The sequence below is a fragment of the Talpa occidentalis genome, unplaced genomic scaffold (genome assembly GCF_014898055.3).
Source record: "Talpa occidentalis isolate TD23 unplaced genomic scaffold, MPIMG_talOcc4v2.1 talOcc4.8, whole genome shotgun sequence".
NCBI lineage: Eukaryota > Metazoa > Chordata > Mammalia > Eulipotyphla > Talpidae > Talpa > Talpa occidentalis.
Genome location: NW_023605194.1, coordinates 17142179 through 17155167, shown reverse-complemented (window position 1 = coordinate 17155167; position 12989 = coordinate 17142179). Strand labels below are relative to the sequence as shown.

Genomic DNA, 12989 nt, shown 5'->3' with positions numbered 1-12989 from the left:
AGCTGGATGGTTATCGATCCTCTTTATTAGCTGGTATCAGCCCAGATTTTCATCCTCAATGCTGAGGAGGAGAGGACAGGTGTGGAGAATAGGGGGGCATCGGTGCTTTCTGTCGCTTAAAAATGGAAATGATTTTCAGCACAAGGTTGCTGTTCTGTGTTTTGCTAAGGCAACCGCTGGGCATCTTGTTTAAAAACAAAAGCACAGAAAAGCTCCCTTTGCCCTGCACCTCTGCTCCCAACCTGTCTGTTCAGAACACCGTCTCCTGGGGTGCTCCCTGGCTTTGGAGTGTTTGCAGAGGTGGAATGAAGACCATTAATAATGAAGACCATTATTAAGGACAACCACCTCTGCCGAGTCCTCCATAACCTTGTCTCTGCACATCTGGTTGACACTTCCAGTCCAGTAGGCTCAAGAAGCACATAAAAGCAGATGACAAGGGGCAGGGGTTAAGGGGCCACCAGCAGTGGTGCCCAGGGAACAGGCGATGGAGCAGAAACCTGGGCTTTCATTCCAGCTCACCCACTTACTGCCCCACGAGCCCAGGTCTTCTTGTCTATGAAATGGGATCATGACCAAGCTATGGGGATTTGTGAAATGGATCCTTGTTGGTGAAGTGGCAAGTGTTGAGCAAGTCTAAGGAAGAGTGTGACCCAGAGGTCAAGTTTAATACTAACCCTCTTAAGCTGCCTGGTGTGGCCATCAGCGCTCCTTGCTGGGTCACACCCCAGCCTGACCTTGGACTTGGTGTTGTCAGAAGCTCTCACTTTACCACATCTCTCTAAAAAGCCCTCCTTTAGCTCTCAGATTTGGATTTATTTTTCACTTGCTACTCTAATCATCATTTTTAAAAGAGAACATTTTTTTGTTTGTTTTTTTACTTTCTTGTTTATTTCTAAAACTCAGTTTGGAAGTAATGACGCTGAACTCTCACTAAGCCCTGTATTCCTGGAATACAGGGACATTTAAGAAAGCCCCACTCTCTTTAATGTTTCTGGACATGTCTCACTATAAAGAACCACCCTTCTCCTTGTCTTGCTAAGACTCAGATGCCCCCTGTTTGCCTTTGATATGAAAGGATTCTCATTCTTTGTCTCTTGAATGATTCGCTGAACTACTTCTCCCCATTGACTCTGATCTATGGACAAAATACCTGCTAATTTGACTTGACTAAATTTAACGTGACTTTTACTCTCTCCCTGCTGCCCACCCCCCACCCCACTCCAAGCAAGCCCTTGAACTTTAACCCACTCTTGAAAAGATGCCAACTTTACAACCACTTTTGATTGCCCTCTTTCTGTTATTCCACTAAAAATTCTCTCTTTTGTTACCAGAGTCCTTCTGCTTGCCAAATCCAATTGACATGTCTAAATCTCCTTCTTACCCTCTCTGGAATATTTGACACTGTTGAAAAAACAGAAATCCACACTTGGTTGTGCTCTCTTTAGCATATTTTAATTTCGTTTCCAGATCCCCTTCCCTGCCATCCTTTAAATGACATTCCCATGTTTACCTTCCATTCTGCTTACTTCAAGGTTGACCTCATCCTGTTTTCATATCAGTGACTCTCACATTCACACCTCAGACCTTACCTCTCCAATGAACTCAGTGAGGTACATCCCCCTGATGACCCTGCTCAATAACTCCAGAACCAAGATTATGTCCTCTATATCTAATCCTTCTCCAAATTGTACTCACCCCATTTATTTATACAGTAAAATTTTGTTGGTTTTCATGTACTACATACTCCGGTAAGTACTAGACATAATGAAACATGAGAGACATAGTTTCTGCCTTCTGGGAGGGCATTATAGTCTAATGAGAGAGATAAACATCAAACAAATAACTACACAAGTAATTAATTATGATTGTAGTAACTACTCTAAAGAAAGGCAGAACACTTTATATGTCAGATATCTGAGATACTAAAGATCTGTCCTTCTTCTTATTCCCCAGTCGATCCTACCTCCCTAATATCTCATCAATATGTGTCATAAGATTCTTACAGATAAATTATTTGATTAATTTAGTCTCTCCTGAGTTACTACCTAGATTTTTGCAATGACCTTTAAAGACTTCCTCCTTACCTCTAGCACTGGCCCCATATAAACCCCCTCTTCCACAAGGAAAACACTCATGTGGTGAATCTGATCTCTCCAACCAAATTTCTGTACTTCCTACCCCTAATCTTCCATTCTCTTGCTTAAAATCTTATGATAGCACTGTACTTCCTTCTGAGTAAGACTTGGGTGTGCTACACAGAACTTCTTGTGATGGGGCCACTTCCTGTCCTCACCTCCCTCAGAAGAAGCTGTTCAAGCTATTCCAAGTTCCACACATTTTCTCTTTCTCACTGTAAGCCATGGTAGTCCCCTCACCATCTCTAGTACCTCTGCTGTAACCGTTGGTCAAGTGACAGAAGTCCGGGAGAGTATGTGATGTCGCCACACCAAGTTGGACTCTTCTTGAGGCCAGGTTCTGCATTGTTATCCCTGCATTTCTAGTGTAATGTTTGGCAAATGGAAGATGTTAACAAATTTATCTTATGAACAAAATTACTTTAGACCCTGATTACAAGAAAATGTAGTAACAATGAAGTATTTTCACTACTGTACATCTGGGGAGTCACAAGTTTACATTTTCAGAAAGCAAGTCTGACTCTCTCATGTCACTGTATTGACAGGGAGTAGGGAACATGTTATATTTGTTTTCTAGATAAAAACATGTATGTGGTTATGTCTGTTGCTTTCCAAATTCTAAGTTTAGTAAAGACTGGAACAGAATTTACTCTTATTCCTCCCTTCAGTTTCTGTCTTCATGACCAATCAGATTTCCTTTGAATGTTCTCAAAAAACATAGCAAGAATGTGTTTGCAAGGAGGTGGCATGTGCATTGGATTTAGATTGATGTAGCAGGATTTGAGAACTAACATTTGTTATTATCCAGATCCCTATTGGGCCAAATTTAACCATTGATGCCTTCCTTTGTTCTTGAAGACTTAATATTCTGGTTATTATTGGTTGACTTCTATTAATTGTAAGAACTATATGGAGCAAGGTCACACTTCAATAAGAGTGATTCCCAGACTACATGCACCAGCATCATCTGGAGGGATAGTTCAAAAGGTAGGACTGAAGATTCAACATCTGACATACTGAATTAGAATCTCAGGCACTGAAACGCATGAGTCCACTTGCCATTCAGTTTCCAGGTCATTATAATATATATTGATCTTATACTCCCACTAATAGAGAGTTTGACTTCTTTATTTAAATAGTCTTGGGTTTAAATCTTAGTATCCATCATTTGTTAGATAAGTAACATCATTTGTTAGATAAGTAACTTTGGCAAATTAAGAATTTCTCAGACATCCCAGAATCAAAGTTATTGTAGAGAAGTTTCTCACTGCAGAGCCTGGAATATCTGTTTACCAGACAACATGGTCCCAGCATAGTTCTAAACTAAGAGGCACTCAACAAATCTGGCTGCCTCCAATCCTGACCATGCTCCAGTGTTTTTGTTGTTTTTTCCACTTCTTTTACATTCATTTAGTTTGAAATAACTTAGCTCATTCATTTTTATAACCAAAACATCTGGGAAAAGCCAGGCATTTCAATTGCATTTTTAACAGGGTAAGTGAATTTAATCCGTATTTCCTGCAGCTGCTATTTCCCCTCCTACTGGGTTCTTGGGCTTTCATTCCACACCAACACAACAAGAGCTCATCACATGGATTTTTAAGAGTAAGCCTTATTTCCATTTTCAAGCAGCTCAGCAGGAAATTTTAATTCTACAAGGTGGGTAAGCACAAATGAGTTAGTGAGGTCCTAGTCAAGGTGACCCAGGGAGTTCAAGGCCAGAGGCTGAGATCCAACACAGAATTCTCCAACAAAAATCCAGAACTTACTTTCCCACTTCCAAGTTGTCCAAATCAAATGGGCTGCTCCTTCATAAATCACCCGGGAGGAGCTCATCATAGTTCTGATTTATAGATATTATTGCCTCCCTGTATTGTTGAAATAATTTCTTGGAAAGTTTGGTCAAATAAGGTGAAGACTGGACACAGCCTGATTATTTTCTTACTGTCAACTCACTTCCCATGCCCCTGTAACCAGTGTTTTCCACTGCAAGGCTGTCTCCCCTTTTGTTTTCCAGAAATGTGATTATTCTTTGGTGTGTGCATACCTGTATATGTCTGCATTTTTTTACTACTCCCATTTGTCAAATGTTTATGCTTTTTAACATTTCCTCCTGAAAAATGTAATTTCCTTACATAAGGATGTGCATTTGTAATAATCTTTGCACAGTACCTTGCCACATATACAAACTAACTTTTATAAACCACTTTGAACATTTAGAATTGATTAGAAATGAGTCACTACAAAAAAAAAAAAAACTGAGGTGACTTCAGGGACCAGAAGTTAACATTAATTTGTAAATGACAGGTCATAAGAGTACCTGGATACATAGTATTAAGATTCCAGTGAGTGTGGACTCCACCTAAAATAGCACTTTCTTAGGTGTTCAGTGGAGGCTATGGTCAAATCAAACATTTATAATTTATATTCATTTCTTGGGTTATTGATCTGCAACTTCTGATCTGAGGGCTATATATTCAAATGGATAGAAGCTAACAATTAGGTGATTATCATTCCACAGAGGATCTAAAACTGGTTCTGGCACTAAGTAACCTGAAGCAAGTTGGCAGACCTCTATCTGCCTTAGTTTACTCCTCAGCAAAATGGGAATAGTCATACCTAATGCATCATAGAATTACTTGAAATTTTGATTGAAATAATACATTTAGATGACTTAGAATAATGCCCAAATAGTAGCCCAACTCTTCACTATTTTGGTGAAAAAAAAAACATGAAACTCATGGAAACTGAGACATTTAACATTACACAACTGATTTGTAGCAGAGCTTTTACTGTGACTCAAAACACTAAATTCTGGGTTGAATATTCTCTCCTCTAAACCAGTGATTTTCAAATATTACTTTATTAACAACAGACCTCCCCTCCCCTTCCTTCACTCCTAAAATTTACACTAATATTCAATATAAATAGTTTTAAGTGATGCTGCTCTGGATTAAACAGTTGGAGGTTAAGAGCCCCACCCACTGCTATGCCACCCTTCTTGTGACCCCAAGACTGTGAAGATTCCAAAGAAATATGTGAAAACCACTACACTAAAACTTTTGAAAACCTAAATGAGTATCTAAAGAAGAGCTAACCCTGTCTTCTTTGCATGTCTGAGTTTTCTCTTGCAAGTTTATGTATTTCTGTTAGCATTGACAATAACTTTCAGATATCAACATAAAAAATGAAAGCAGATGAATCCCTTGAAGTCATGGAAAATGATACTCGCCAAAGCCCCGTGCGCCCATCTTCCCATCACTTAGCAAGGAATAGAAATCATGAGGCTCACAATTTATGGTGTTGGTCCACAAGTAATTGTTTATCATTGACTATAACTCAAGCTTTTTCTCAAACATTTCATAAGTCATTGTAATTATTCTGGCGGCTCCCATGAGGCAGGAAAGTGTGGAGATCTGCTGCCTCACAGGCCTTCTCTCTTCTCACAGGACATGCACATCATCAGTACCGATGAGAACCAAGTTTTCGCAGCAGTCCAAGAATGGAACCAAAATGACACGTACAACCTCTACATCTCAGACACGCGTGGGATCTACTTCACCCTAGCCATGGAGAATATTAAGAGCAGCCGAGGTCTAATGGGAAACATCATTATTGAATTGTACGAGGTATGAAGTCAAGGATTCTTATTACCTGGATTCACCTCTTTCCCTTGGTTTTAATGGTTAAAGAAACATCAGGATTAGAGTCAGATAGTCTTGGGTTCAGGTTGCAGCTATGACACTTAGCAATCTGTGACTTTGGGAGGAATTTTGGGATAAAAAATTTACCAGATGAGATTATTATGACAATGAGAGAAGTGACTGTAAAGAATCTAGTATGGTGTAATGCAATAGACCCTCCACAGAAGTCAAGTAAGGTTGATGTTCTTGTATGCGTGATAATGATTACAAGCCTTCCATGAACGTCCTCGATCTCAGCATGATCTGCTCTCTTCAAAACCCTTTTCAGCTTTCTACTTCTCATGGACTCTGAGCAGAGGAAGTAGTAGTGTCTTTGTACCTTTCATTGTTTGGAAAATCATGTCTCATGAACAAATTTTATGGGAAAAGAAAAGTGAATATCGGTGCTGAGAGTGAGTGTATCTGTAAAATGCTACCAGATGCCAACATGTATGTATGGTGCAGAACTGGCCTTGACATATATATATATTTTTTTTTCAGTATAATCTCATTTCTTCAGTTTTATTAATGTTTTGTTTTTATATTTGCTCACCAGTTAAAGAATAAAGTACCCAGAAAACCAAGTGAATCTACATAGAAGCCAGAGAAAAAAATAGTTGTTTCAATGATTATAAGGAAGTAGTACCTTTTTTACATACAGACAGTGTGTGAACATTGACAGTCCTGGTCACAGTGAAGGGACTTGACCCACCACCTCAGTGTAATAGATTAATTTGAGCAAAGAAAGTGTCTCATTATCCAACACTAAGTAGTGACTGCCCATACAGCTTGCACAGGCTGTGTTGGTTGAGGTCATTCATTCATGGAAAGACAAGTTGTCTGTTGTGGGTGGTAACGGCTTAGGTGAGCTGCTCCCTTGTAAGATTTCCTCTTTGGGGAGTGGGATTGGCTTCAGATCCAGAGCTGAGGGATTCATGTGTGAGTTTCTGCTTTACAGTGGGCTCTTCTGAGCAGTGCTATCAAAGTTCAGCACTCTTTCACTGGTGTGGAACGTGAGTCATTGAGTGTGGTGAAAATATTCAAAATTCTAGTTATTTTATTACATAGATATAGGGTTAAACAAAGGCATGGAGAAATGGAAGGATTTTTTTTTTTTTGAAAAAGAAAGGAAAGTAAACATGTTAAAATAAAGCCACTAGAAGTTCCATAATTTCTTAGGAGGTAGTTGACAAATGCTGAAATAATTACCTTAAGAAACAATGCCCTACTCTGGAAAACATCCAGGATTTTTCCCTAGAGTTGTGAAGACTGATGGAGATGACTCAGGGGTGTGGATGGCTTTGGGAAACTTGTATGTCCATGGCTCTAATTTTATCAGGAAACAGAATATATCTTTTGTTACTCGGCAGTACATCTCAGAGGAAGGTTTGGATAAATGTTCCCAGGACTAAGGCCATTCCAAGCACATTCCTATTTGCACAAGTGAGATTAGAGATAAGATTATTCATGCTGCTGTGGTCAGGTCCCAATAGGAGAAGGTAGCCATTGCTGAAGATGACCTTTCATTTGAGAAATCCCCTGGACTTAAACTCCACTGATATGGTAAGTTTGCTACTATGCTGTCCCTTCCCTAAGAAAGGGAGCTTGGGATTCCTTGGTCATTTAGAATAGTGAGACACTTTAATCTGAAGTGGAGCATGAATCAAAATGAAGAATGTATATAGATAACGTGTATTTTTTCTTCTTCTTGCTGAAGTCAGTCTTCCGTTTTTAGTCTTGTTGGGGAAAATAAATGCACAGTGTCACTGCATCTACAGAAGAGCAAGACATACCAGGCAAGGCAGCTTCTCTAAAACCAGCTCTCCTGAGCTGCTTTGCCATTCAATTTTTCCAGGGTCAATTGTGCCCTTTCTTTGTGTTTCAGCCTTTGAGGAAAGCAAGAGATGTATTGTTTTGTATAATCAGGGAGCTTGCAATATAGTTTGTTGGCTCTGTGGGGATCACTAAACAATGTTCCCCTTTCACTTGTGCAAGATTAGAACTACTTAAAACAGAGGGACAAAGGGTGAGACAAATGGAGACCAAATGTCAACTTCATTGCTTTTAAAAGAAATATAGCAGTAAGTGGACTTGTTAATAACATGGCTCAGAATTGGACTCATCCATCCAATCACAGACAGACATAGTAAATCAAACCTTCCATGGGGTCTATTTATGTAACACCACAGTATTGAGGTACAGAGAATGGAGTCTTTGTAGGCAGATCCCCAACACAGCAGAGATGGGGATGAGCAGTACATGCCTAGTTCTTTCTCTTAAATTTACCAATCTGATTATTAGCCCTTTTGCCCTGGGAGGAAGAAATGAAGTAATGGTAGGCATTCCAAATGTCAAGAATGATGTGAGTCAAGAACTGGATGGATGGTGTAGAGTTGTGAGACTATGAACTAGCTGGTCTAATTATATAGAATAGATGCTTGTCAGGTACAAGAATGAGTCCTGGATAAGTAGTTGCAGTTCAGCTTTTGGAAGGCATTTAATACCAAGGGAATAAATTGGATCCTGACATTATCTAGACCATGACCATATTGAAGGTTTTTAGAGGGCAGTGCTGTTTTGCACCTGGAGATACATTCTGTGATTTGGAGATAAAATTCAATTTAATTGGTCTCTAGGGGTCATTAGACTTTAACCTTCTTCACTGGAGAGTCACATAGAAATGAAGATTGTGTACCATATGGCCAGTTAGCAGAGACTATAATTTTCCTGGACTCTAAATGCCCTTGAGTAATGCAGCTGGGAAAACCAGTATGTTTTCACTTTCAATTCAGCTAAATTAACACACTTCCATGGTGGCTATTTTGTTTGATGAGACTAGTGCATGAAACTTACCATCTACTGAGAGGAATTAAAGGACTCTTAGTGTTCACAGTCTAACTTGTGTTAGAGGTGCTGTGCCCCCATTTGTGGGATCACTAAACAGGAACGTTAGTTCTAACTTAGAAATTGGGGGAGACTTAAAGATGAGTTTGCTAAAAGAGTGATAATGATAATCTAGATAATGGGTAGTGTGGGAGAAAAGCATGCCTGATAGAGAAGCATGAGATTTCTTCATGAGAAGAAAACAGGATTCTGATGAGTAGAAATCTATTTTTTTTGCAAATTGTTGGGTGACCTTGGGAAATAGTGGAGATGAAGATTATCATGATGTTAGTTGACTAAAGAGTTGGGCAGTTATTGTGTGGGCTCTAAAAATAGTCTTTCTCTATTTTTCCCCTTGTATCTGCATACCAAACAAATAATGTTTACCTGTTGATGTAATTCTATGCCAAGTTAATGTATAATATACATTATCAAGTAGCAGGATAAGGTACTTGTTTTCCCTTTTCTGAAATGTCAGAAATAGGTAGCACAGATGTGAGGAAGCTCAGGCTGGCCATTTCAAGCTATTGGTATATTGCTCCATCTTCCAGGGCAACTCACAGACCTCTGGTTGACACTGGAAAAGGGACAAAGAGTGATGACTTATTTACAAAATCACCTTGCAGGTCTTGGCACTGACTAACCTTGGAAGCCATGAGGATCAACCCCACTGCACTCCCTAAAACCTAATAAGATAGAAATATTGTCTCTTTTCTGATCTGTTGAAGCAATCTCCTTTTGTGGGCAGCTTTTCCCCTGCCCTCCCTTAAATACCTGCATCAAAATACAATCCATCACAATACAACCCTATTACAATACTATCCTATCACAATACAATGCTATAATCAGGGAGAAAATAATTCTTGAAGGCCAAATAATAATCAGTCTCTTCTTAAAGCTTTCAAGCCCATTCTAGCAAAATCAGGCTGGTGTTGAAGTGAATGTAGTCAATTGTGTGTGGTTACCATTATTTTTATGACACTCTTTTCATTTAGAGTTCTGTTGGGGTTTCTTCACATCTCTAACTCCCAGCTACCTTTCTTCTTCATTGCTTTCCACTGGTAAATCAAGAAACAAATAACCATTCTACTATCTTCAGTTATACTGTGGAAACATGCTCTGAACTGCTGGTCTGATGCATTTTCTTCAATACTTTACTGAATATTAGTCATCCACTTACAACTCCTTACAATAAAAACAACATAAATCAAACAACAGTATATCAGTAATGCCTTAGACCCAGCATTGTTAAATAAAATATATAATGCAAACTACATATGCACTTTTAAATATTCTACTACCCACATTAAAAAATATAAAAAGAAACAGGTGAACTTCATTATAATAATATATTGTATTTAACCCAAATATCCAAAATATTATTTCAATGTATGTACTTTATGAAAAATTACTAATGAGACATTTTGTATTTTTTCCACACTAAGTCTACAAATCCTGGGTTTATTTTATGCTCCCCACACATCTCAACTGGGATGCTAAATTTTTGCCAGAAATACTTGATCAGGATTTACATTTCATAAAACTTACTGTAGAGAAAGAAGATTTACATACCCAAGTTATCCCAGACGTGCTTAAAATTTTGCCAAGTACTGAATCAGGCATCAGTCTATACATTTAAACTCTCAGTGGTTAAAATGAACAATCAGTTTCTTAGTCCCATTTACCACATGTCACGTGCTCAGTAGCCACATGTGGCCAGTACCTGTGACAGCAATGGCACAACCCTGGACAAGGCCAGGTCTTAGGCATCCATCACCACACCTCTCTGTGGGGGTATCAGCCTCGTGCTCATGAGCGTGAGATGCAGGAACCCAGGGACGTGACTTAGATGGGGCAGTTGACAGATGCCTCAAGGCTTTGGAATGAAACCCTCTCTGTTTGACTAAAAGCCCAGGCTTTTCCCACTATGCTTTATTTTCACATTAATTTTTTGAAGAATAGTTTAATGTACAGTAAAATACAAACTTTTTTTTGTTATTAAACTCTCAGTTCTGACAGGAGTATACAGTGTGTAGCTACTGCCAAAATCAAGATACAAACTGTCGTGACCCATTGTAGTCAGCCTGCCTCCCTTCCTTCTACCAAGTCATGTCAACGTGTCTTCTCTGTCTGTTTCTCTCTCCCTGTCTTTCTGTCTGTCTGTATCTGATTCTGTCTGTCTCTCCTCTGTCTTCCTCTATCTCCCTTAATATCTCTCCCCCTCTTTATGTTCCTCTGCCCACCCCTTTCAATATCTCCCTCTCTCTCTCTCCAGTCTTGTCTTTTCTGGAGTGGACTCATACATCAGGTAGCCTTTTGAGCCTGGCTTCCTTCACTTAGAATAATGCATTTGAGATTCACGCATGGTGCGGAGTATCAGTCAGTGTTCCTTTCAGTGCTGAGTCCATTGTGTGTCTCTTTCCTCATCTGTTCATCCACCAGTTGAAGGACTTTAAGTGTTTCCCGTTTTGTGTGATTATGAGCAAGACTGCTATAAATATTCATGTGAGTGTAAGTTCTTATTTCGCCTAGGTAAATACTAAGAGTAAGGTTGTTGGATTGAACAAAAGGACATGTTTATAAAAAGCCGCCAAACTGTTTCTACCACAGTGGCATCATTTCTCGTCCTCACCAGAGATGTATGAGAATTCTTCACATCTTCACCAGCGCTTGGTATTATCAGGGGTGTGTGTGTGTGTGTGTGTGTGTATGTGTGTGTGTGTGTGTATGAGTGTATGTGACCATTCTTGTAGGGGCCTAGTAACACCTCCTTGTGGCTTTAATTTGAATTTCCTCATGAGTTGACCCCATTATATTTACATGGATAAAATGAAACTTTCTGAGCATCCTTAGTATTCGGATCTCTTTGCTTATTAAATTGCCATTTCACTGCTTCCCTTGTCCCTAGTTTTGATGATGACCTTAGATGGCCCTTCTTCGGTCAGATGGACAACTGCTTTTAGACTCCACAGGGACATTGTTCCCAAGCTAATATTTGTCCCCTCACCACAGGCCCCACTCTTGAGACATCCCAAGGTCAGTGTGGTAATTGCTTTTCTCAGCAGAGCACTGGCTTGCTGGCCCCGGGGGCTCAGGGGGGTGAGTAACAAATCACTGTGCCACCTGGACTCAGTGCCCTGCCAGGGGCTGCCATCAGCTTCGCTTTGCTATTCAGCTTGATTCCCAGAGGCAAGGTGGGCCAGGTGGGCCTGACCCTTGTGCTGCTCCCTCTGCAGGCACCAGCATGACCTGGGACTCTTCTCCAGCTGCTCAGTGGCTGCAACCGTGCTTCTTATTTCAAGCAACAGTGGCAAGAAGCACATTTAAAGTTTATCAGATGCCAAGTGCCTCCTTAATGGAGATGAGTTAAAATGTGTGTGTCATTCTCCAGTCCTTGACATTACATGCAGTGAAGGCAAGTGGCATTTCGTGGAACTCTTGTGTCAGAACTACACATATACCTACGTGTGTTCACACACATGCTCATATGGGTGCAAGTCTCCTAGGCTGCGGCATAAAGGCATTTCACACTTGGATTGCCATTAAAACGTTTGCAAGCTGTTGGCCTAGTGTACACAAAAGCAAAGTGCCTTCCAAACTTATAGTCATTTATACAGGATATGGAGCCAAGAAGCAACTCAGGAATAATATAAGGGCTCTCAACAATCCAAATTCAAATAGGAAACATTCCGGTTCCTTCAGCGGAGGGATTGCTGTGGTGTTATGTGCCACTGCTGGTGAAACACTGCCAGGAACTGCAGATGAGTTCCCTGTTGATCTCTCCTCCCTATTCCTTTTCAGTACCCATTTTCCTGATTTTGTTCTCAGGACTTGTGAATCACACAGAAAATGTCCATCCAAGTGGTAGAGCTCTCAGTGGGAAAATAGGGGTGCAAGCATTCCATTTGCTGGGCATGCTTATTCAGAAGAACACAAGGAGGCAGCTGAGTGACTAATTCATACTGTAGTGCATCAAGCTAGAGGGCAGGTGTTGGAGGTGCCAGGAACCCCACAGAAGCAGACTCAGGAGTCTGATCTGACCTGTATATTTCCTTCCAGGAAGTGGATACCAAGGCCTTGGGGACATGTTTAGTGGGAGTAGAGCTTAGGAGAAAGTGTTCTTTGGAATCATTATCTGAAGGTCCCTCAGAAAGGCCACCAGCCCTGTGGCTTAGGAGAATCCTCAGAGGCCTGTATCAGGCAAAAAGTCCTAAAGAAACAGATTCTATTCTTTGTGAGGGAAATTTATAGTCAGTCTAAGAGAAATACCTTTGCAGCTGGTTTT

The 12989-nt window shown here is 40.1% G+C and overlaps 1 protein-coding gene across 1 annotated transcript in view; it reads left to right on the top strand.

Moving 5' to 3' along the window:
* The window catches only part of SORCS3 (sortilin related VPS10 domain containing receptor 3), a 520755-nt gene that overhangs the window by 418550 nt on the left and 89216 nt on the right, over positions 1–12989 (top strand). Inside the window, exon 9 of the mRNA XM_054690210.1 lies at positions 5588–5767. Within this exon, the coding sequence (XP_054546185.1) occupies positions 5588–5767 (180 nt within the window). The remainder of the gene's footprint in view (positions 1–5587; positions 5768–12989) is intronic.